This window comes from Lissotriton vulgaris, chromosome 4_1 (genome assembly GCF_964263255.1).
Source record: "Lissotriton vulgaris chromosome 4_1, aLisVul1.2, whole genome shotgun sequence".
NCBI classification, from domain to species: domain Eukaryota; kingdom Metazoa; phylum Chordata; class Amphibia; order Caudata; family Salamandridae; genus Lissotriton; species Lissotriton vulgaris.
Window position 1 is genome coordinate 1,380,030,253 of NC_141691.1, and position 24,906 is coordinate 1,380,055,158.

General features: G+C 45.5%; 1 protein-coding gene across 1 annotated transcript in view; it reads right to left on the reverse strand.

Moving 5' to 3' along the window:
* CLUL1 (clusterin like 1) overlaps positions 1-24,906 on the reverse strand; it is a 126,995-nt gene that overhangs the window by 93,191 nt on the left and 8,898 nt on the right. The window contains exon 2 of the mRNA XM_086917976.1: positions 10,463-10,611. Coding sequence (XP_086774102.1) covers positions 10,463-10,611 — 149 coding nt within the window. The remainder of the gene's footprint in view (positions 1-10,462; positions 10,612-24,906) is intronic.

The following is a 24,906-nucleotide window of genomic DNA, read 5'->3' on the forward strand; positions in this document are numbered from 1 at the left end:
GCAAATGTGACACCTATAGCATTTGTAACGCAATATGTGTTGTATTTACATGACTTAGATGTATTGATATTACAAATAACAATGGCTTGTAATTTTTTTAATAATTAATACTTTTTAAAAAGTTATTGTAATTGTTAATGGCAATAGCTTAAACTTTTGTAAATAACTTTTGTGAAGATTATGTTCATAGTATTTTATTATGAAGAAAATCCAAGAACAGAAGTGAAATATTAACATCTTTTTGTGACATTTGTAATAAAGCTTGAAACATTGAGAGAACATATTTGAACCAGTTGCTGTTGAATGATTGCACAGATTGATGCTGTGGTGCGCTGAGTGATGTTGTGGTGGGGACGACTGCTGCTGTGGCGTTCAGTGATGCTGTGGTAGCGCATAGTGATGTTGTGGTGCCCCTGAGTGATGTTGTGGTGCCCCTGAGTGATGTTGTGGTGTTGCTGAGTGATGCTGTGGTGATGCGATAGATAGAGTGAGTGCGATAGATAGATAGAGGGAGGGCGATAGATAGAGTGAAGGCGATACATAGATAGGTAGAGTGAGGGCGATACATAGATAGATAGAGTGAGGGCGATACATAGATAGATTGAGTGAGGGCGATACATAGATAGATAGAGTGAGGGCGATAGATAGATAGAGTGAGGTTGATAAATAGATAGAGTGAGGCCGATAGATAGATAGAGGGAGGCCGATAGATAGATAGAGTGAGGTCGATAGATAGATAGAGTGAGACCGATAGATAGAGTGAGGCCGATAGATAGAGTGAGGCAGATAGATAGATAGATAGATAGATAGATAGATAGATAGATAGATAGATAGATAGACAGATTGAGTGGTATTGTGTGGAGTGTGTGTTCAGTAGAGTGTAATTATGAGGTGTGTAATTATGTGGCACTGAGTGGTATTTGGAGTGTATGTTGCATTGAGTGCTGTGTAATTATGTGGCACTGAGTGGGATTTGGAGTGTATGTTGTATTCAGTAGAGTGTAATTGTGTGCCGTGTAATTATGTGACACTGAGTGGTATTTGGTGTATGTTGCATTGAGTGCTGTCTAATTATGTGGCGTGTAATTATGTGGCACTGAGTGGGATTTGGAGTGTATGATGCATTGAGTGCATGATGGGGCCCGCAGTACAGAGGCTTCTAGGTGTGGGGAACAAGGGTTTACACCAGAAAGCAATCCTAAATGGGGTTTGTAGCGCAGCAAAACAGGTGCATAAGTAAAACAAATGCACCCACCATTGCGGGAATACAAGACAGGCGTCATCCTGTAGCCAGGCAACAAGCAGCAAGGTACGCACACCACTCACAAAGCGCATCCTCTTCTAGACTGACACAAACAGAGTACCACGAGGAGCGCAGGCGTCCCCTGCAGCTTTCATGAATCCCATTCTCTGAGCACCACAACTGGCACTCACCGAAGGAGGGGGGCATGGATGCTGTGTAGTGGGGTACAGAGGCGCAACTAAAGCCACATTTCGGGGGGAGGGGGGCTCCTAAAAAAAAGGCAGAGTGGAGATGCAGGGGTCCTAAGAAAGGGCGGCATGGGTGCGCTTTAAAAAATACATTGTCAATTTAAATAAGGTGAACTGCAGCATTGCGTATGCCAGAGAAGGGCTGTGCATAACACCTCAAAGCAATCACGGCACCCGCGCTATTAAACTGAAAGTGCGGCATAGGTGCCCTTTAAAAACAAGACCGGGACTGGTGCACGCGCAGGCGCTTGTGCCCGCCGCTGCACGCGAGAGATCAATTATAGTTAAATAGTAAAAGAATGCAATGTCAGGGGAGCCTCACCTCGAAGAACTGACAGCGGGAAGGTAAGCAGAATAAACACTCGTGAAATAAAGTGCAATTCCTCAGGTTAGATTGGAGGCACAAAAAATTGTTCATAAGAACACAGCGAACAGTGGCATTGCGCAGGCTAATGAAGGGCTGCACATGACACCGCTATGCAATCACAATCCCGATCCATTAAACTGAAAATGCGGCATTGGTGCGCTTAAAAAAAGAAAACATTGTTAATGGAAATACGGCAAACCGTGCCAGTGAAGGGCAGCGCATGACACCTCAAAGCAATCACGGCACCTGCGCCGTTAAACCGAAAGTGCGGCATGGGTGCCCTTTATAAAATACATTATCAATGTAAATACAGCGAACCGCAGCATTGCGCATGCCAGAGAAGGGCTGCGCATGACACTTCAAATAATTCACGGCACCCGCGCCATTAAACTGAAAGTGAGGCATGGGTGCCCTTTAAAAACAAGCATTGGCCGCGCGGCCAGGACGAAAAAAAAAAAAACATTTAAACCGCGAGTTACTCCCCAAAAATCATGTGAAGGCCGAAATGTGACAGCAAGGTTTCGGGTGGTGCAATACGCAGGACTAAAGGACCGAATATCTGCGCTGCGTGCTTGAAAGTGCACAGACTTCCATACTGCTGCCGCATTCTGCTGGTCCTTTCTACTCGCCACAGAAGTCTGTTTTCTTTCCATTCCGGCCCCCATTTCATACCAGGAGACAACCATCGCAATAACTGTCCCTTGGCAGCATGTCATGGCAAAACAGAAAGCGATCCGGCGTGTGTAGCAGTGTGTATTACGGAATGGGATGTTTAAAGCAGACTCTCTGTGTGAGCTTCGTCCTTTGTGATAAGAGACTGGTATTCAGCTGAGAGACACCAGTTAGAGGGGAGTAGCAGCTGGTCTGTGCGGACACATCTGGCCAGGGGACACAGCTGTTACTGAAGCCAGCTTCTAGTAACAGTCTATAAAAGAAAAAATCACTCGGCGCCGAAAGTGGCGGGGGAGCGGCTTCCTTTGAAGTCTGACGGGGGGGGGGGCGGGGGAGCGGCTTGCTTTGAAGTCTGATGGGGGGGCGGGGGAGCGGCTTGCTTTGAAGTCACAGACAAATAGTGTATGGAGTGCAATGTGCTATGTGGCTGGTGATGTGCACGCGCCTGGCTCACAGGAACTGTGTCTAATCCGCAGCTTGGGGAGACTTTTCCTACGCCTTACTAGAATCTCGACAAACAAGCATTGCTAAAGCAATGCTGTAGGTCGAGACCTAAAAAGAGGTGTTATCCACATCCCTGTGCTACTTGACAGGCACAATGCGATGCCTGTCACTTGTGGACAGGGATATGTATGGGACATTATAGGTGCCCCCCAAAACCCAAAGGAAGGGTCCAGAGGGGAAGGGGGCCCGCTACCAGCCCCCAATGTCCATCCCCGCCAGCCTTTTCATGGACCGCCATGGAAACGCTGGCATGGATTGACATCCTAATCTGACCAGCAGTGCCTAACAGGCACCACCGCCATTCTAGGCTATGCAGTCGGTCTGACTGGCAATCGGATTCAATCCGACTGTCGCTACCGTGGAGGTCTGATTTTCTGACAGCCACTGATCCGACCATCATCGCACCCGCGTAACTAGGGGGGGCGGTCCGCCCCAGGCGGCACAATTGTGGGGGGGCCGCGCTGCACTCGAGGTCCGTTGCGGCGGCATTTATAATTTATTTGGGGACACTCAGTGACAGTAGTGTCAGTGTCCCCAAATAAATTATAAATGCCGCCGCAACCAGTGTTGCCAGATTGGGTTAGTTTTTCCCCGCACAAATGGGAATAATGTTGCCTATTTGTGCAGGGAAAAAAACCAAATTGTGGGCGGCTAATCTTTGAGCGTTTATTGGCCCGTTGTCACGTTGTGCTCATTTTTTTAAGCTGGGGCGGCGCCTCAGCAGTGTCTAAATCATCCTTGGCAGCCAGCCCTGATTAGTGGTTGGACACGAAGTGCGCTGCCTGCGCAGCATAACTAAAGCCTCGTGTAGCCAGTGTGTGTGGCTACTGCATTGCGTGCAACGCCTGAGCTTATTTTAAAAGTTTTCTATACCTTCATGTTTGGTTGGATCTCGAGCGTCTGGCTGGGGGCAGGTCGTGTGCGAGTAATACTTTCCCTTTCGATTTCCCTTGTGGTTCGTGCAGATTGTTAAGAGATTCAAGTAACAGCAGGTAAGTTTCCGCCCTAGTTTATACACTATTTTGTGGAGGTGGCGGCACTTCTAAAAAGATAAAATGCGCGTCACTCTGGGGGTGAGGTTAGGGAAAGAAGGGCACAGCCCCGAATAGAAGTGGTTTTTGTGTCATGTGAGAGACAGGGTGTTGCAGGGACACGGGGACAAACCTTCACAGCTACAGGGGAAGTGTTTTAAATGGGCCTGCACATATAAATATTCTTCTCTTCGGTAGGTAATGGAACGTTATTTTACAGTTTTGTAGCAGTGTAGTTCGCCACTCAGCCAGTTCTTGGATTCCCTGTGAACAAATTGTGAGAATATCACAGACTCCATGCGAGGGAGACCAGAGGCGGGCTGTAGACATTTGGTGAGTGTAAAGTGCCCCTGGGTGTATGGGCGCCCTTCCATAACAGGCCACAGGCGCAGGAGCATGGACAGACACTGGACACCGTGTCCGGTTACGTGCAGTTGACCACGAGCCTTGGTTTCACCTTTATTACCTCTGGACCGAGCAGAGGCAGTAACATCCATCAAAGTGTAGACGGCTCACTACAGTGAGAGTGTCAAGGCCAGCGAGGGACGTCTCGAGGACTGTGTCCAGCACGTCCGGGGTGGTTGAGAACGTCCCCTGTGGCTAGTGTCGAGTGCTCATGTCTGCTGCAGATGTACTGGATTCTAAAGAGGGGTGTAAAGGACCAGTACACAATCAGCTGGGTGTCTATGTCATGCCTTATTTATCTAAACTTCACAAGCAGTGCGATATTCAAAACTGAAGAATTTTAAACAAGCACCTTAGCAACCATTCCCAGCATCCCCTTCACAGCACACTTTTCACAGCATCCCCACGCATCTTTCGCAGAATCCCCTTCAAGGCACCCCCTTCACAGCATCTTCTTCACAGCATCCCCTTCACAACACCCCCATGCACCCTTCACAGCACCCCCTTCAAAGCACTCCCTTCACAGCATTCTCTTCACAGCATCCCCTTCACAGCATCCCCTTCACAACACCCCCATGCACCCTTCGCAGCACCCCCTTCAAGGCACCCCCTTCACAGCATCCTCTTCACAGCATCCCCTTCACAGCATCCCCTTCACAGCATCCCCTTCAAAGCACCCCCTTCACAGCACCCCCTTCACAGCATCCCAGTCACAGCATCCCCGTCACGGCACCCCTTCACAGCATCCCTTTCACAGCACCCCTTCACATTACCCCCTTCACAGCACCCCTTCACAGCACCCCATGCACAGCACCCCTTCACAGCACCCCCTTCAAAGCACCCCTTCACAGCATCCCCTTCACAGCACCCCCTTCACAGCACCCCCTTCACAGCATCCCCTTCACAGCATCCCCTTCACAGCATTCCCTTCCCAGCACCCCCTTCACAGCATCCCCTTCACAGCACCCCCTTCACAGCACCCCCTTCACAGCAGCCCCTTCACAGCACCCCCGTCACAGCACCCCCGTCACAGCATCCCCGTCACGGCACCCCTTCACAGCATCCCTTTCATAGCACCCCTTCACATTACCCCTTCACAGCACCCCCTTCACAGCACCCCTTCACATTACGCCCTTCACAGCATCCCCTTCACAGCACTCCCTTCACAGCACCCCCTTCAAAGCACCCCCTTCAAAGCACCCCCTTCACATCACCCCTTCACAGCATCCCCGTCACAGCATCCCCTTGACCACATCCCCGTCACAGCACCCCTTCACAGCATCCCTTTCACAGCACCACTTCACATTACCCCCTTCACAGCACCCCCTTCACAGCACCCCTTCACATTACCCCTTCACAGCACCCCCTTCACAGCACCCCTTCACATTACGCCCTTCACAGCATCCCCTTCACAGCACTCCCTTCACAGCACCCCCTTCAAAGCACCCCCTTCACAGCACCCCCTTCACATCACCCCTTCACAGCATCCCCGTCACAGCATCCCCGTCACAGCATCCCCGTGACCACATCCCCTTCACAGCATCCCTTTCACAGCACCACTTCACATTACCCCCTTCACAGCACCCCCTTCACAGCACCCCCTTCACAGCACCCCTTCACAGCACCCCTTCACATTACCCCCTTAACAGCATCCCCTTCACAGCACCCTCTTCACAGCACCCCCACGCACCCTTCGCAGCATACCCTTCAAGGCACACCTTCACAGCATCCTCCTCACAGCTTCCCCTTCACAGCACCCCCTTCGCAGCATTCCCTTCACAGCATTCCCTTCGCAGCATTCCCTTCGCAGCACCCCCTTCACAGCACCCCCTTTGCAGCACCCCCTTCGCAGCACCCCCTTTGCATTACCCCCTTCACATTACCCCCTTCACAGCATCCCCTTCACAGCACCCTCTTCACAGCACCCTCTTCACAGCACCCTCTTCACAGCACCCCCACGCACCCTTCGCAGCATCCCCTTCAACACCCCCTTCACAGCATCCCCTTCATAGGACTCCCTTCACAGCACCCCCTTCAAAGCACCCCCTTCACAGCACCCCTTTCACATCACCCCCTTCACAGCATCCCTGTCACAGCATCCCTGTCACAGCATCCCCCTCATGGCACCCCTTCACAGCATCCCTTTCACAGCACTACTTCACATTACCCCTTCACAGCACTCCCTTCACAGCACTCCCTTCACAACACCCCCTTCACAGCACAACCATAGTTGTGTTTAAAGCAGTGGAAAGTTCCTTGTATATTGAGCAGTTTTGGGCAACAAACAAAGTGTCAAGTTAACTCTGGTGAATAGTTTACCTGCTGGAGAGAGATGGGAGTTTCGTCTAGTGACAGTTTTTTCACTTGTGTAAGGTAGCCCAGAGGGTTAATATCGTAGCTGCCTCGTATTCGCATTGCTGATGTGACATTCCATGTTTGCAGTGACTTATGAGTGACATTTCACAGGAAACGTAACTCTTCAAAAACACTTTATACTGTGTTAAAATAATAAGTTGTATATTCATTGTGCTTTAAGTCATAAGCTTGGACATTAACCTCACTGCCAGCCAAACATCTGTTCCTTTACTGTCTGGTTACATTCATCTGCAGTGATAGAATTAATCTATAAGATTTCATAATGCAAACAAGTGCATTTCCTACTCATTACTTTAACTTGGATTTATCTTTAAACATACAGTGTGCCTTTATTTTGAATGCTGTTACCTGAAGGTGAAGACAATCAAAACTAGTGACTGAATAAACCTATTTTGTTCTCCAACCCTCTTCCCATTCGTCCGGCCTGGTACTGCCCCAGCTGCAGCACTCAAGTTAGTCTAGTGATTGGGTGCGCTGGACTCACCTGTAGTATCCTGAAGGTGCAGCCGGGCAAAGCCTGCAGAGTGCGTGGTGAAACCCAGTGTGATGGACTGGTCTGCAGACATTGCTGAGGTTACCTACAGGTCCAAGGCCTGCCAGGCAAGGCTACTCTTTGACCTTCTTAGTCACGGTCTCTTGCTGTTACACTAGGTGATCATCAGTACTAGTTAGCAGGCCCCCTTTAAACTGCGCCCGCCACCGCCCACTGGACGGTCTACAGGGACCCCTTCGTGATCAAAGGCCAGGTGCTGGTGATGGTTAAGTTGCTTGCTATCTTTAGGCAAACTGTCCATAGGACAGAATAGGGGCTGTTCACAGCAGAAAAATCCCCCACACTGTTCCAGTGACAGCTGCCTGCCAGCAGAACAATCATAGATAGCACGCTGTAAGAGTTTCACATTGCTGTTTGCTTGGTGAGCATGGTAACAGGAAAACAAACCAAAATTCAGCCACTGGCTGGGATTATCGTTGCAGGCTTTCTGTTGATGGTACAGAAGTGCCAGATCCTGGCTGTGTTTATGCTCTGCAGTGACACCAGATGACCAGGTGGAGGGCCGTGCCTGGTGCAAATGTATTTAAGCTGCAGGGCAGAAGTATATGTGTGTTTTTAGAGAAGTTTTGACACTATACGTCACAACGCTACTCCCTAACAGCCAAAGCGTAGTCGGTTATAAGCTCCTAATTGCTGCGCTGGACAACCAGTAGCGGAGCAGGTGCTGGCAGTGGCTGCTTTAATAATAATATGAAGCGTTGTGATTCTTCCAGGAGCTATAGTATGCGTGACTAACACATTTTAGTACGGTGATGCGGACATCAGTACTAAAATGCCTTAGTCCAACCCCTGATGCGTGGTACTTGGCAAGACTAATTCGCTGCTGCAAAGGACCTGTGCCATGCATATCAAAGAATAATATTTTAGAGACACAGTTCAGTGGGTTACTGTTTTTGTCACAGAGATTCTGTTGTTACTGTGTAGTTCATGTTATATTTGTAATCTAGAACAGTGAGCTATGAACTGGTATCTAAGAGCTGCATCGTACATGTTAGAAAGTGATGTGTTTTTTTTCCCAGTCTTTCTATTTCGATTTTGCTAAGAAAGGTTTGTTTGGGTAGAAATGCATTTTTATTAAAGTCGATCCTAAACACTGTGTTATGTTCGGAGTCAGTTCTTCTCCAGACCAAGCACTCTTAACAAGTGCCTACCAGCATGGGTGGCATATGAATCCTACACCTTTTGGTCTTCTTTGCCTTATATAACATTTTCTATGCACTAATTCACAAACGTATTATTCATTGTGTCTGGATGTGTGATTTTGAAAATGTGGAAAGGTTTTGCTTTAGGAGCAGGGATTAATGGAGACCTTTTTAAATGCGGACTGTAGCATCTGCAGTTGTAAAGCAAGCATTCAAGCCTTTGGGCATTCTGGCTGTTAGATAAGATGTTTGTTACTGATGAGCTATGTTTCACACAAGATTCCCTATTAGGCACACTATGTCATACTACCTTCAATTCTGATCTGCTTTCGAGGCACCATGTTTGTTGAGACTAAGTGTGGTGGGGCAGCACATGCAAAGAAGGTGGGACTTTGTCTGACAAAGGGTAGAGTGTTGAAAATGCACTCGAGAAAGTTAATTATCGTGCATTTCCAATGAATGCATGATGATGCATAAAGCACAATAATGTATGAGATTCCATACATACTAGATGGTACCTCTGCTGTGAGAGAACTCATGTAGAGGCGTGCACGATATGCTGTACACGCCTATATATTTTTGTTCACACTTTGAGCATTATTGAGATATTGATCCATGCTTTTGCCTTGAAATTTAAGGAGCTCATTATAGTGCCCATTAGTGATCCATTGCAATGTCAGTTTTAGGAGCTGCTCTGCTTAAAGCCATGAGTGGCTGATAGGTTTAAAGGCATTGCACAGCCTGAGATTTCACTGATCAATGGTGATATGAGAGCCCGACGGTGCGTATGATGAAGAACTATTAGCGGCGATACTACGTGTCTGGTGGACCTCTTTCAAGTGCTTGCCGTCCTTTTCCCCCAGCACCCCTCCACCCCAAGGGGCGGCAATCTGAGGTATAGACCCGGGCGCCACAAGCTCTAGCTACGCCTCTGCATCATCGTAATGTGGCGGTCTGATCGGTCCTTATGATTGGCAGAGTGCTCACCGCCGATGGGCTGACGGTGGTAGTCCTCCCGCTAACGTAATGAGCCCCTAAGTTTTGAATTTTGAAGAGTCTTTATCATATATGTAGTGGTCTCTGAGCCAAGCAACATGAGACCCCCGCCCCACCCCCCAAAGCCCCGCAGGTCATCGCTGCTCGGAGCGACCCTGCAGGAGACACAAATCACCCAAATGCAAAAACAAATGATTTTGAAGCACCCTTTAAAACGACTTGTTTTATATTGTTTGTCTTTAAAGAGCTGAAGTGTTGCAGGCAGGAGACAAAGCCAACCCATCCCCGGCAACAAGGCCAGCCAACACCACCAATGAAACCAGCCCCCTACCTTTCCTTCCCATGGGAAACCCGCCTGGTGCCTCGTAGCACCAATCCAGGCCTGAGTGGTTCTCCGGCCTTTCTCTCCTCAGTGATGGACTGGGCTGGACTCCCTCGCTCATCATGCACGTAATAAAGGGCGGTCCAGACTGCATATTGTGCGAGCCCGGATAGTCTAATGGCACTAAAAGCAGACCCACAGCATTCCTGTGGGATCTGTCCAATGGTGCACAAAATACTTCATGGTAATTAGTAATATACCAATATGAACAAGTCACAGTACTTGCCTTGTCTGATTATTTTAATTAATAAAAGTTATTGCTTGGCATGCATGTGCCTATTACAATCACGACCTTTGAGTACAGGCATGAGGTACAGGCAGGAACTACAACAAACTGAAAGCAGTATCTAGAGCTGTCTCAAAAAAGAGACTGTTTTCCTGTTGCTTATAGTTCTCACTTTGTTCATTCATCTATGCCATTCAAATCTCATGATGCAAGGAAGGGTGGCACACTCTCATTGGACTCCACTACACTGACGTGGGCCAACCTCTGTGTAATTCATCGCACATCACACACTACTGAACAAGCCTCATCTTTGTTACCTGTTTCTCTTCACTGCTCCTTTTTAAAGACTTTATCAGGTCTTTGTGTTGTTCCACATTTTTGTCCATTATAATCTTCATTTGTTTCACCCCTGCAAGGGCTTTCTTTACCTCCCCGTCAACAAGTTCTTCTCCAACTTTAGATAAACCTAATAGATATACAAAATATCAGACACTGTCTTTCATATGCATTTTCTCTCTTTTATAATCAACGTAATATTTGGTGAGTTTGTTTTGTTTTAGAGAAACCACTACAGATCTAAAGATGCAATTGTGTTATTTTAAATGGCTGTCGATTATTTGATATGGGATCCTAATAACTTGACTACATTTTTCCTAAACTGAGAAAATACTAACTTTAAGACTTTCGGTATTCACAGAAGGCATTTAGGAGTCCTAAAGTTAGGAGTCCTAACTTTACTACTCCTAAACTGAGAAAAATCCTAACTTTAAGACTTTTGGTATTCACAGAAGGCATTTAGGAGTCCAAAAGTTAGGACTCCTAAATTCTGTGAATACCGAAATGAGTAAGTGCCTTCTGTGAATACCAAAATGAGTAAGTGCCTTCTGTAAATACCAAAATGGTAGTAAGTTTAAGATTTTGTCTTAAGTTAGTTCTGTGAATCGGGTCCATTGTTTCCAAGTGCCGAACCTACATGCCTTCACACATCTTTTGGGCATAAAGAGACTGGATCTGTAGATGTGGTATAGCTGTAAGAGAGCACTCAAATTCAAGCTTACTTACAGACAGATCAGAGAACCACCCTCCCGGTTTACCACCTCAGAGATGTAATGAGAAAAAGTTGACCAATTTCACGCTCACCCCCATCTCTACCATAACCCTTGATCCACCAACCTATGTCCAGTGAAATATTATCCTGCCATTCACTGTGTACTTCACTTTACATGCTCAGATGTCTGTGCCCCTGAATTCTCATAGAAATCTCGTCTTTGGGACATCAGACGGTCATCATCAAAATAGATAAAGTAATCCCTTTGCATAAAACATCTGTGTGTCTGTTACTAATTTGTATTCTAGAAACTTTGGTTACAAGTTATTTTGTAGCTTAATTAAAAAAATAAAAACAAGAGGAGCATGTGGTTCCTTGGTGGGGCATGGTTAATTTCACAAGCCTTGACAATCATCATTGGAGAAACTTGATTTTCCCTAAGATTTAGGATGTACCTAGCTGCTTGTCTAGGTTAGTACATACAGTTCTTGAGGTTAGTGACATGATCTATTCTGTTGGGAGACAGACAAGCACCCTTTTGACCTCTATATTCAGGATGTCACATCTTACCCTGTAAAAGAACAGGCAGTGAATGACAACATGCCATAGAAAGAAAGATATGTGTAGCTTGCTGGTATTCTGTCACTTTGGGAAAAGGAAAGAACACTTCCGAGAGGTAGCCTAATTTGCCTGATAGTGTTAAGTCAAAGGGACAGTAAAAATCACCTGTAAGACCAAAGACAAGAGACTGTTGTGGGGGAACTACTGGTCCCACAGCTACCAGTGACCCGAGTCTGCCTGGGAGGAGGTCGGGCCGCAACTTTACCACGCTATTAAGCACCAGTCTGACTCCTGCTGTACGGGACAAGCCCGGCCAAGATCCAGACCTGTCTGCGCCCCCCAGAGCCCAGAGGAGACTGGATTGTGCCCTGTAGGAACTAGGTTCACCAGGTCCTCTGGAGGTAGCTTGGCCCGAGCAGGAGGGCATCCGAAGCTTAGGTGTTAAGGGACTACACAGCACACACATCCGCCGAGACAATAAATGCACGCAAAGACTGAGACCACATCAATATGCTTGATTCAAATAAATAAGTTTTATCTAAGATCAAGATCAGGGCAATCAAAAATCACAGTAGTAATAACTCATTACCTTTCCTTAAAAGCGCATGTTTTTCATTACTTGGCCATAAATACATAAATAAATAAATATTAAATAGTAAATAACTGTTGGCCCTTCAGATAATACTGCATTAGACAGGATCAAAAGATTTCATTAGGTAATAGCATTTCATTGCTTAGCAATACACATTTCCTTGTGTCAGAAATCCGCAGGTTATTAAACAAGAACTTATCCTTTCATGTGGCTGGAGTAAAACGGTTCATTAATTAGCAGTAAACCTCTCAGTAATCACTTTGAGTAGAGCTCAGCACTTCCTCAGGCCAGGGTAAACAACTCTTTAACCACGGAGAACATCACATCAGTAATAACCAGTGCAGCAGGTAAGGATAAACGCTGATTTCCCCTTCACTAAACCTTTTATGAGGCCCTGATAATCAAGGCATCCAGCACAGTTGAGCATTTCATCTTATTCAAACTAAGCCACGCAAAAGGCTAACGTGACTGGCGCTTAACTGTACTCTAGGCAGGGGTTAACTCTTTTCCCATAGGGCCCTCAGTGTCTAGGGTCCCTGGCCCCGGTCCAGCCCTCCAGAGGGGCCAAATAGGGCCAGCGGGGCCCAGTCTTAAGTCTTCATCAGGGAGGGGCAAACTCTGGGCCTCCGCCGGCCTTCCGCCCTCCTCCACGGGGGTTTATCTCACTCTTCGGCCCACTCGGGCCCTTGCGACGATTCTGGCAGGCCTCGGGAGGGAGGGGGGCCTATCCAGGGAGGCCCACCCGGTTCCACCGCTCCTCCCGAGGCTGATGGGGGTTCCTGCTCTCTTCGAGCGCTGGCACTGGTTTCTTCGTTAGTCCCAGACTTTCCTGGGCCTGGCTGCACCCGGGGACCAATGGGGGCGCGGCGCGGCGCGGTCGCCAATCAGAGCGCGGTGGGGGCAGAGTCACTTCTGACGGCCCCGTCACGTGAGGATAGCAGGATGGCTTCAGGCCTAGTAGGGCCTAGTGCGGCCCAGTGCAACAATGCGGCGGCTCTCTCCTGGCTCCCGGGGGCCGTCGAGGGGGGTGATGAGGTCGGCGCTTCAGAAGCGGCCGCGACCAGCGTTTGGGGCTCCGGTGAGGTGGCAAGGGCCGCGGCGGTGAGTTGGGCCGCTAGCGCTCTTCAGGCATAGCGCAGGGGGGGGAATTGCAAGGTTCCAAGGCCCACCACAGCGCAGCACCGGCAACAGGCTGACGATCGTAGCGCCGTGAGGAGCGGAGCGCTCGAAGGGCAGTAGCGCTTCTGCGGCGTCAGGATACCGGGAGCAAGCGCTTAGCAGAAATAGCGCTTGGGGCCACAGCTCTTCAGGGCACAATAATCTTTAGCACCTCAGCGCTTCAGGACATCGCACTTCAGGGCAGCAAGGGGCTCTGGACTCACAGCGCTTCTCAGCAATGGCGCTTCAGGAGTATAGCGCTTTGGGGGCAGCCCCTGTCTCTAGCGACCCGGCGCTTCACAGTTCAGGCAGTATAGGCAAGGCAGGACAGCAGAGGGGATGAGACAGGACAATGCAGTGGCCCAGGTTGAAGTAGAGGGACGCAAAGTGGACACAGCCCTGTACCTGGTTGATCCCCAATAGTCCTGTGGCAGTCAGGTGGGTTTCTTCTTTGGCGCTAGATGGTTCCTGCGCCCTTGTGCAGTAGATTCTTGGTTTCCTGAGGATGGGGGGGGGTTTGAGTTGAAGGCTTTCCTCAGCAGGTCACTTCAGATGTTCCCTGGGTTCCGCTCCTGCCGGGCCAGATCAGTGGGCTAGTTCAGTGTTCCTCACACAGCTTGGTGGGCAGTGCCTAAACCCTGTCACCCCCAGTGGTATAGGTTCCTGACTAAGCACTACCGCCTAAATCTCCTGCGTAGGGTCCCCAGGTCAGTGATGCCCCAACTGACTAGAAAGTTTCCCTCCCTTTTCTTTTATAGTGGCAGTTGGCAGTTGGTGACCACTCCCCTATTCTGGAATGTTCCAGGAGCTCCCTCACTCTAGCTATAGGCAGGCACGCAGGCTGGCATTGCTACAATGTTTAGGGGTTCCAGCCAGCTCCTGGCTACTAGAGTACGTCTAACAAGACCACGCTGCGGTAGCAGGGGTCAGTGGCAGCCATGTTGGGGGAAGAGAGCACCTGCACCTTAGCATTGATTAGCAATGGGAAGGTACCCAGAGACCTAAAGCCAACAAAAAGAACGTGGAAAAAAAAGGCAAGGGCGAAAAAAAAACCAGGGAAAGACCACCCTAGGGCTGACAGGTCTAACGTGCCCCCTCTCTTCCACCAGCTCCACAGAAGGCAACAGTTTCTTTCTTTTTTTGCCAGTTTCAGATATTGCAACTCTGAGAAAGATAAAGTGCTTGGTAGTTTCTCTATTCTTTGCATTTTACTGGTTGCAGCCACTTTGAGCAGGATGGGGAAAAAGATCACTGGTGGTCCTATTGTTTTCCCAGCCAAGAGTACTTCAATTGACATAATTTAGAAAGGGCTTTGGAGGTTATTAGTATGGAAATAACCCTCACAGAGAGAAGACTCTCATTGAACGTTGCTGCTGCAACAAATTTATCTCCAGGTGGGGATTTAGCATTGTCACGCTTGGCCGTGTCACCCTCTGTTCTTCGGGGAACCTTTTAAAGAGAGATACTTCACAGGCCGTACGTTTGGCCCCTCAGAATAGCCACAAGATGGTAATAAAAAAAAAAAGGTTAAGGAGAGGCACCGGGGTAAATCTGATGTAGGCCAAAATCAAAACTTGTTATTCCGATGGGGAGCGCCTTATGGAAGGCTATAGTTCCAGACTCAAAGACTTGCTGCCGACTGAGCTATCTCCATTGATACATAGCTTAGAAGATATCGGATCTCAGGTTACTCTTTTGAGGATGAGGAGCACCACCCCATGAGCAAGGATGTTGGAGCCCTCACAGATGCTCATTCGTCATCAGATTCTATGACATTTATTAACGGCCAATCTGGAGTGATGAGGGTTGTTCCTGAGACCAGCTCCCAGTTGACTTTGGCAACCCAGGGGTCAGGTTATACTTTATCAAGTACCCCTGGTAATCCACAGCTCTGTAGGCCCTCCCAAGTTGAGGGGAGGGGTGCGTGTACGAGGTCAACAGGAACCACAGGGTCAACAACCCTCAGCTCAGATGGAATTAGAACCAATTTCACCCCAAGATAGATTAGCAGATATAACCCTCCCTCCTGCAGCCTGCCCACATGTTGCCATTTTTACTGAAGGGCCTGTCTTACAGGATAATCAGTTGGAGTCACAAGCACAGTTGCTAAATAAGGTTTTAGACTGGTTAGACTGCCACAGGGGCTTTTAATTTTTTTTGGGCGGAGAACATTTTGTTAACATGGAAGGTTATCTGGATTGGCCCAGGACCTGTGGAAGCTGATGGTGGCTGTTATTATCAATTTTCTCCACAACTGGTCCAAAAGCTTTAGTTTGGAAATTTAATCTATAGCCATGTAAGGAGCGCCATTTCCCTGGTACCCCTTGGATAGTCCTACAAGCCTCGCCAGGTCCTATCTTTAAATCGGAACCAACTAGAATCTAAGAGGTGGCCCTAATTTTTTCCAAAATCACTCTCCTGAAAATCCTGTTGAATGGCTGGGGGCCACCTAGTACCTCTTTAGGACATCTAAGTCAGTTTTTGGTACCGGTTGTCAATCGGTTTGAGGCCCTTTCTGATATTGACTGCCCTTAGTTAAACTGCCTCTTTCCCTCTCATCAGAGCTTAATAATGGATTATGGGTCCGCTGTTCCATCGAAGATTGCCTCATTTCGATTAAAAGCTCCAGGAGCTCCCTTTCTGTTTTGAGCTGGAATCCAGCACGTCTCAAGGGGAAGACAAAAGACCCTGACTGACTTAACTTTTGTAGCTGCCTTCGATATTATTGGTTTTCAGGAGACCTGAGACACCGCTCCACTCTCTTGCTTTGCTTATCATTCTAACCACACTGTACCATCTACCCGGAACAGAACCAGGGGAGGCCTTTCGGTATGGTTTCAATTGAACCTTAATGTAAATGTGACTGTGATTTATTCCGGCTGTTTGCCTTTCCAAGTCTTGTGTATTAAGGATGATTTGTGCCTTTCTCATTTCCGCCTGTTTAATCTTTACAATAATGTTTTACAAAAACTATGTGGGTGTATTATAGGGAATTATTCATGTTTTTAGGCAAACTGCAGTCAGTGTCTGTAGCACAGCCTAAATACATTATTTGCAGCGATTTTAAAACCAAACTTATTGTCAACCCTGAGGATTTGGGTGTTAACGGCCCCGTTATTTTAGACAGTGTTAACAAGGTTAGAGGGGTATAGCTGAGTCTCTATTTAGGAGAACATGATTTAGTGGACTTTGTCTGTTTCTTGAATGGGGGCAGCCCAACTTTACCCACCTACAGAGGGAGCAGGTGGGCCTCCATCATAGATGGCATTTTTTTTTTTTGTAACCAGAGCAAACACAAGGAGATGATGAAGGGAGTGCCGAAACTTTGCAGACACTCACCACCAGTTACAGATCTGGGTTGAATCAATCATCGTTCTTTAGCTCAATCGCCACCCAGTTCAGACCCAGTCATATGCAAATCAGTCTTTACCGAACTGTTTGCTCTATTTTTTTAACTAGAAACTTTCTTCCATGGTTCTCTCAGAGCAGTCACAGAAGCCCAATGGAGGGCATCACAACACTTTTCTGGCCGTTGTTTTTTTTCAGGTTAGGAATCTGCTATTGAGATTTCTAAGCATTCCAGCAATGATTTAAGACTGCAGTGGTTTCTCAAGGAACCTAGGGGCATATTATCAAGGGGGTTTATCTCCGCTTTTTTGGCTTTAAAAGCCAAGAAAGCAGAGATAAAATTATCTCCCTATTACCTAGCTGCCGCTAACACCAGTTAGCGACAGCTAGTAGGAGATAGCGACCATCTTGGGCCCCACTTTGCATGTCAGTGATATTTATCACTAATGAGATGCAAAGTGGGCGTGCCAAGATGTTAGAGACTGGAAACAGTCGCTAACATCGCTATCTCCTATTACCAACTTTTGGAGATATTCGCGCTAAGCGGGAATATCTCCAAAAGCTAACACCTGCCCTGAGCAGTTCTTAATTTTATATTACAAAGGTCCTAGGTTTTTAATGATATCTAGAAGATTGATTTTCACAGGCTAAAAATAAAGACTGTGTATTTTTCTTCAGTGTCCAGCCGGACCTAGAAGTATTTATTTTCAAAGTAGTGAAGATAAACAGCATAAAGCGAAAACATTTCGCACATTAATAACTGGGCACAAGCCTGTACCAAGTCAAGGGGAGACAATACAAAAGAAAAGGACAAAGAATTCACAGGCAAACAAGGAGAACAGGGTGGCTTATAATACCATGCAAGAGGTTCTTGAATAAGCACAAACCCACAGTAACTGCCGGGAAAGTTAAAGATCATATAACGAGCAGTACTGCAAAACAGTCGACGAACGTTTCGATCCCTATCTCCAATAATATAGTGGGATCATCTTCAGGACTAGAATTGATTTTGCCTGAGTTGTCAAGTGAGCCTGTAGGGTATAAACAGGAAGAAAAAGAAAGGAAGAATTTTTTCTGTATCAAATATTTACAGAGTGAGTGCTAAAAGGCTAAAGTGCTCGTCAACAACCATTTTTTCATGCAAAATGCAACGTGTGCACATGCAGTCGAGTGTTCCCAAAGGGCACAGATCTCAATGTGCTCGTGTTTGGGATGCAGGAGAATAGATCAAACAAACAAGGCTTACCGCGTTCATTTATGTGGCAGTGGTGCTTAGTGGCGGGGAATATGGTGTTTTAGTGAAGGAATATCGTGGCGGTGGGAGTGAATTAGGGGAGGTAATTACCACGAGCCGGGCTGGATGGGCCAGTCGTGGATGCACAAGCTTCCAATCAGTTCCGATTACTGTTGATGCCTGAAAGGATTTGTTATGGTTATTATTCAGTGTGTTGCAGAAAAATTGCACACACGGCATATTACAATTAAAAAACCACAATTACCGGGTTGACGATTCAATGGAATCGAAATGAAGATTAAAGCCGGCCAACAACGGTCGAATTATTCGTGACCTAAAAGGGAGGTATTATAATCCAGAGTTAAAATTACTGCAAAATTACCGAAGTGACAACTTAAGTGCAGTGAAGGTAAAACAAACATTACCGATTGAGCCTAGCGGTTTAGCGTGGGCTCGATACAGGACTTCAGTTTAAAAGGGGGTGTAGTCTGTGGACAAAAAAACATAGGTTGAGAATTGGAGTGAGGGGCAAATAGCAGCGATTGGTGATAAGTGTGGACAGTTCGTTACCGTAACCGGGGGTCGGTTCCACGTAAGGCGCTCAATAGGAATGGCCTCTTCCGTGCGAGCCTGCAATGAAAATATCGAAGCCGCACATGAAGTATATCGCGGGTATTACCGGACTCGTTCGGATCCATAAGGGAGCCGCGGTTCTTTCAAGAGCTTACCTTAAATTGCTCGTAGAGGGGCCGCAATGGGGTCCCGTCACAGCAGCGCAATGGCCAGATGGTGAGCGTCTGCATGCAGAGACACCTAATATGCTCCGTCGAAACAGGAGTAGACAGTGAGGACGGGCTACAAGCTAGTGCCGGTATCGGTCGCCATCTTGGAATGGTGAACTATCCGAGCAATATAGTTCGGAGTGACCAATGAAGGTGCCTATGCGTGGTATGCAAACCAGGGGTCATCAGCTTTTTAGATTAAAAAACGAGCTGGGGTGCCCGCCGTGCCCCGTGGCAGTGGTGGTGAACAAACGACTCAGGAGTGAGTTGTGCCGGTATGGGCGCCATTTTAGAGTGGTGAGGCACCGATGGGGTGAAAGGAAAGGGACTGACTAGTGAGGGTGCCACTAAGTGGTTCGCAGTGCCCACGGTCTCGAGCTAGTTCTGTTAAAAACCAAGCAGTTTCGAACCGACTGACATTTCAAAGAATGTTACATTTTTAAGGACAGACAATTATTTTGTATGCTCATGCTTCGAAGGGATCATAAATGAAAAACTTATATAAGACTTGTCCAGTCCTCGGTTCTGTTAAGGCCATCCTGGATGGAGTTGAACTGTATGATGGACTTTAGTTCTTCTTTATTCAGTAATTGTCCCATATTTCCACCTCTTGGAGGGAGTCTCAGTACTTTCAACACAGTCCATTTCAGTTCATTATCAGAGTGTTTTTGAGCTGCAAAATGTTCCACCAATGGTGCATTCGGGGTGCCGCACCTGATGCGGCTCCTGTGTTGTCCAATACGAATTTTTACCTTTTGGCTGGTCTGCCCTATGTACACTTTCTGACAGGGGCACAAAATTAGGTAAATAACATTGCAAGTGTTGCAGTTGGAGAAGGAACGACATTGTATAGTGATGTTGTTAAAAGTAAAACTTTTTCCTTCTATCGTGCTATCACAGTTATTACATCCGCCACATTTTGCATGCCCAACAATGGGGGACAGACCCCATACATTTTCAAGTGTAGTTGATGGTAGAGGAGCAGGTAGAGCAGCTCCTCTACCATCAACTACACTTGAAAATGTATGGGGTCTGTCCCCCATTGTTGGGCATGCAAAATGTGGCGGATGTAATAACTGTGATAGCACGATAGAAGGAAAAAGTTTTACTTTTAACAACATCACTATACAATGTCGTTCCTTCTCCAACTGCAACACTTGCAATGTTATTTACCTAATTTTGTGCCCCTGTCAGAAAGTGTACATAGGGCAGACCAGCCAAAAGGTAAAAATTCGCATTGGACAACACAGGAGCCGCATCAGGTGCGGCACCCCGAATGCACCATTGGTGGAACATTTTGCAGCTCAAAAAAAAAATCTGATAATGAACTGAAATGGACTGTGTTGAAAGTACTGAGACTCCCTCCAAGAGGTGGAAATATGGGACAATTACTGAATAAAGAAGAACTAAAGTCCATCATACAGTTCAACTCCATCCAGGATGGCCTTAACAGAACCGAGGACTGGACAAGTCTTATATAAGTTGTTCATTTATGATCCCTTCGAAGCATGAGCATACAAAATAATTGTCTGTCCTTAAAAATGTAACATTCTTTGAAATGTCAGTCGGTTCGAAACTGCTTGGTTTTTAACAGAACTAGCTCGAGACCATGGGCACTGCGAACCACTTAGTGGCACCCTCACTAGTCAGTCCCTTTCCTTTCACCCCATCGGTGCCTCACCACTCTAAAATGGCGCCCATACCGGCACAACTCACTCCTGAGTCGTTTGTTCACCACCACTGCCACGGGGCACGGCGGGCACCCCAGCTCGTTTTTTAATCTAAAAAGCTGATGACCCCTGGTTTGCATACCACGCATAGGCACCTTCATTGGTCACTCCGAACTATATTGCTCGGATAGTTCACCATTCCAAGATACCGGCACTAGCTTGTAGCCCGTCCTCACTGTCTACTCCTGTTTCGACGGAGCATATTAGGCGTCTCTGCATGCAGACGCTCACCATCTGGCCATTGCGCTGCTGTGACGGGACCCCATTGCGGCCCCTCTACGAGCAATTTAAGGTAAGCTCTTGAAAGAACCGCGGCTCCCTTATGGATCCGAACGAGTCCGGTAATACCCGCGATATACTTCATGTGCGGCTTCGATATTTTCATTGCAGGCTCGCACGGAAGAGGCCATTCCTATTGAGCGCCTTACGTGGAACCGACCCCCGGTTACGGTAACGAACTGTCCACACTTATCACCAATCGCTGCTATTTGCCCCTCACTCCAATTCTCAACCTATGTTTTTTTGTCCACAGACTACACCCCCTTTTAAACTGAAGTCCTGTATCGAGCCCACGCTAAACCGCTAGGCTCAATCGGTAATGTTTGTTTTACCTTCACTGCACTTAAGTTGTCACTTCGGTAATTTTGCAGTAATTTTAACTCTGGATTATAATACCTCCCTTTTAGGTCACGAATAATTCGACCGTTGTTGGCCGGCTTTAATCTTCATTTCGATTCCATTGAATCGTCAACCCGGTAATTGTGGTTTTTTAATTGTAATATGCCGTGTGTGCAATTTTTCTGCCACACACTGAATAATAACCATAACAAATCCTTTCAGGCATCAACAGTAATCGGAACTGATTGGAAGCTTGTGCATCCACGACTGGCCCATCCAGCCCGGCTCGTGGTAATTACCTCCCCTAATTCACTCCCACCGCCACGATATTCCTTCACTAAAACACCATATTCCCCGCCACTAAGCACCACTGCCACATAAATGAACGCGGTAAGCCTTGTTTGTTTGATCTGTTCTCCTGCATCCCAAACACGAGCACATTGAGATCCGTGCCCTTTGGGAACACTCGACTGCATGTGCACACGTTGCATTTTGCATGAAAAAATGGTTGTTGACGAGCACTTTAGCCTTTTAGCACTCACTCTGTAAATATTTGATACAGAAAAAATTCTTCCTTTCTTTTTCTTCCTGACCTAGGACCTTTGTAATATAAAATTAGTAGCTTAACCCATGGTCCTTGGCCATTACTTTGGGTTCCCTTGTACACTAAACCTACTGAGCAGTTCTTAGCCATGTTATCCAATGGGAGGTGGATAACATGGCTAAGAGCATTAGCTTGGTAATGCATGAATATCGCTGACTTTTCAGCGATATTCATGCTTTGCGGCGATTTTTACTGCATTTGCGTTAAACCTTGGTAATACCAAGGTTTATTTGCGGTACAAAATCTCCGCATCGCTGAGGTAAATTTTTGTCTCTAACCAAGCAATAGCGATAATTATCGCTATTGCTTGGTAATATGCCCCCTAGGGTTACTCTCCGTCCTTTCGTGAAGAAATACTTGTCATCTTTTCTGGGCAGCTTAGCTGAGGAGAGTGGAGAAGTCCTTTTAGATCATTATAGCTTCTTATGTTACAGTATTAAGAGTCACTTAATGTAACAACCTATTAATACGACTCCTAAATGCCTGAGGTGCCTGATGGTTTTTGCTCGGCAGCAAATCGTCGTCTGAGAAGGGTTCTTGTAGAGGTTCGAGAGGCAAGGAAATCCTACAAGCTTACTCTTGAGTGGTACAGAGCTAGAATATCGATGTATAAATATGGATGTACAGAAATATCGAGGTAAAAATATTGTGGGATAGAAATATCGATGGAAAAAATATTATGGTCAAGAATATCGATTGCTAGGTAAGTAAAATTGATTGAAAAAATATCAAATGGTTAAATATAGTTTACAAAAATATAGTTGTTAAAATATCGATTTATTATTAATGTTATGTATTTTAGTATTTTGGATGACAATTGTTTGTAATTTTAGTATATGTGTTAAAATATTAGTAGTTAATATATTTTTTTTAAATACAGGTTTGGGTTTTTAGTTCAGTAGCGGGTTGTGGGTTTATAGGGGAATAGGGTAGGAAGTAATTTAATTTTATAGATTTTATTTATTATTTATAGTAGTTAATACATTTTTGATTGAATTTTGCGTTTTTAGTTCTGTAGAGGGTTGTGGGTTTATAGGGGAATAGGGTGGGAAGTAATTTAATTATATGAAATTTATTCAATAATTTATATTTCTTCATGAATGCATAATTGTGATGTTGAGTTAAATGTGTACATTAATTTATTAATAATTGTTTGATAATTATTTGTTAATTAATCAATTATGGTAATTGTTTAATTAATTTTAGGTGTGTGTTGTGTAGTTTATAGGTATACATGGTGGGAAGTAATTTATTTTTTATTGATGAATTATTAATGATTTGTTAATTAATTTGTATTAATAAATTAGTCATTATTCATTGTATATGTGTAATTAATTTTAGGTGTGTGTTGTGGATATTATAGTGTTAAACAATGTGTAATTAATGAATGTTTATTATCTTTTTTAATAATAATATATTTTAATTTCAATATTATTTATGTTAATAATGAAAATTTAATGTAATAAAAATATAGATTTTTTTTTATTGGTGTGGTATCCAGCACTTTCCCTACTGTTGCACTCACCGGAGAGGGAATAGTAATTTTTACCCCTCCTCTATCCAACACTTTCCCTACTGTTGCACTCACTGGAGTTGGAATAGTAATTTTTACCCCTCCGCTATCCAGCACTTTCCCTGCTTTTCACTCACTGAGGAGGGGAATAGTAATTGTTACCCCTCCGCTGTCTAGCACTTTCCCTGCTGTTGCACTCACTGGAGTGGAAATAGTCATTTTTACCCCTCCGCTATCCAGCAGTTTCCCTACTGTTGCACTCACTGGAATGTGGGAATAGTAATTTTTACCCCTCCGCAATCCAACACTTTCCCTGCTTTTGCACTCAATGGAGTGGGAATAGTTATTTTTACCCCTCCGCTATCCAACACTGTCCCTGCTATTGTAATTATTGTGTTGTGAAATGTATGTTTTTTTTTTATAGTTTATTGTGTTAATTAATTATAGGATGTTTTATTTTATTTTAAATTATTGATATATGTGTATCTTTTATTTTTATATAATTTAAAACGTTTATAAATTAAATATAGATAATAATTAAAAAATGTATTTAAGTAAATATATATATATATGTACACATTTTTGTGTGTTTATATTTTTTTAATTAAGTTTATTTGTTATATATAGTTAAAATATATATTAAATGTAATTTATTTTGTTAAAATATTAATATACTTAATATATTCTGTTTAAGTTATATATATTTTTTAAGTCAATATTTTTTACATCTATATTTTTTACCTCGATATTTTTGATTCAATATTATTGTACTTACCTGTTTAAGTACAGGGAGTCGATATTTTTGTATTCAATATTTTTACATCGATCTTTTTGTTACGTTTATTTTTTACATCGATATTTAAACATGGAACCCTCTTGAGTGTAGGAAGAACTCCCTACTTTGTAAAGAATGGGAACAACTTGAGATGTCAGCCTAAGCAAATTGTAGCAAAGTGTTCCGGCGAAAGTCAGTAATACTTGATTGAGAGATACATCGATCAACCCCCTTTTAACATATAATATAACTGGTTCAGCATGGGTTGCACACTTTACTTCCATATATCAAGTAGCAAAAGATACGTCTCTGACAAGTTTATTGAGAGCTAGGCTGGGTGATATACCACCCTTGCATATCACACTGCCTGAAGTTGAGGATGCGAACAAACAAAGCCTGTGTCCGTGCTTATTTTGTGCTGGAGCCTTCCAGTGCTCAGCACCTGCACTTATTTCATAGGGCCAGGACTATTGTAGTTTCCTTGACTGGGCATTGGACAGCCCTGCCAAGTAACACCCATTAGGGATTCGACTAATGCATTTTAGTGCTGGTGTCCGCATCACCACACTAAAATGTATTAGTCACGCACTTACATCTAGCCAAACTGCATGCGCAATGAAGCCGCCTGCACACAATTAAATAATGAAAGCACTGCTGTGCATCCATAAATTTGATTTAACTGCCTCGGAGTTCACAGGTGATAGTTATGACCTAAGGGGATTTGAAGTGTGTCTTTGACACATTGTTTTCGAAATGGCTGGCACCGGATATAGAAGAGAAAATCTGCCTTGTTGAGGA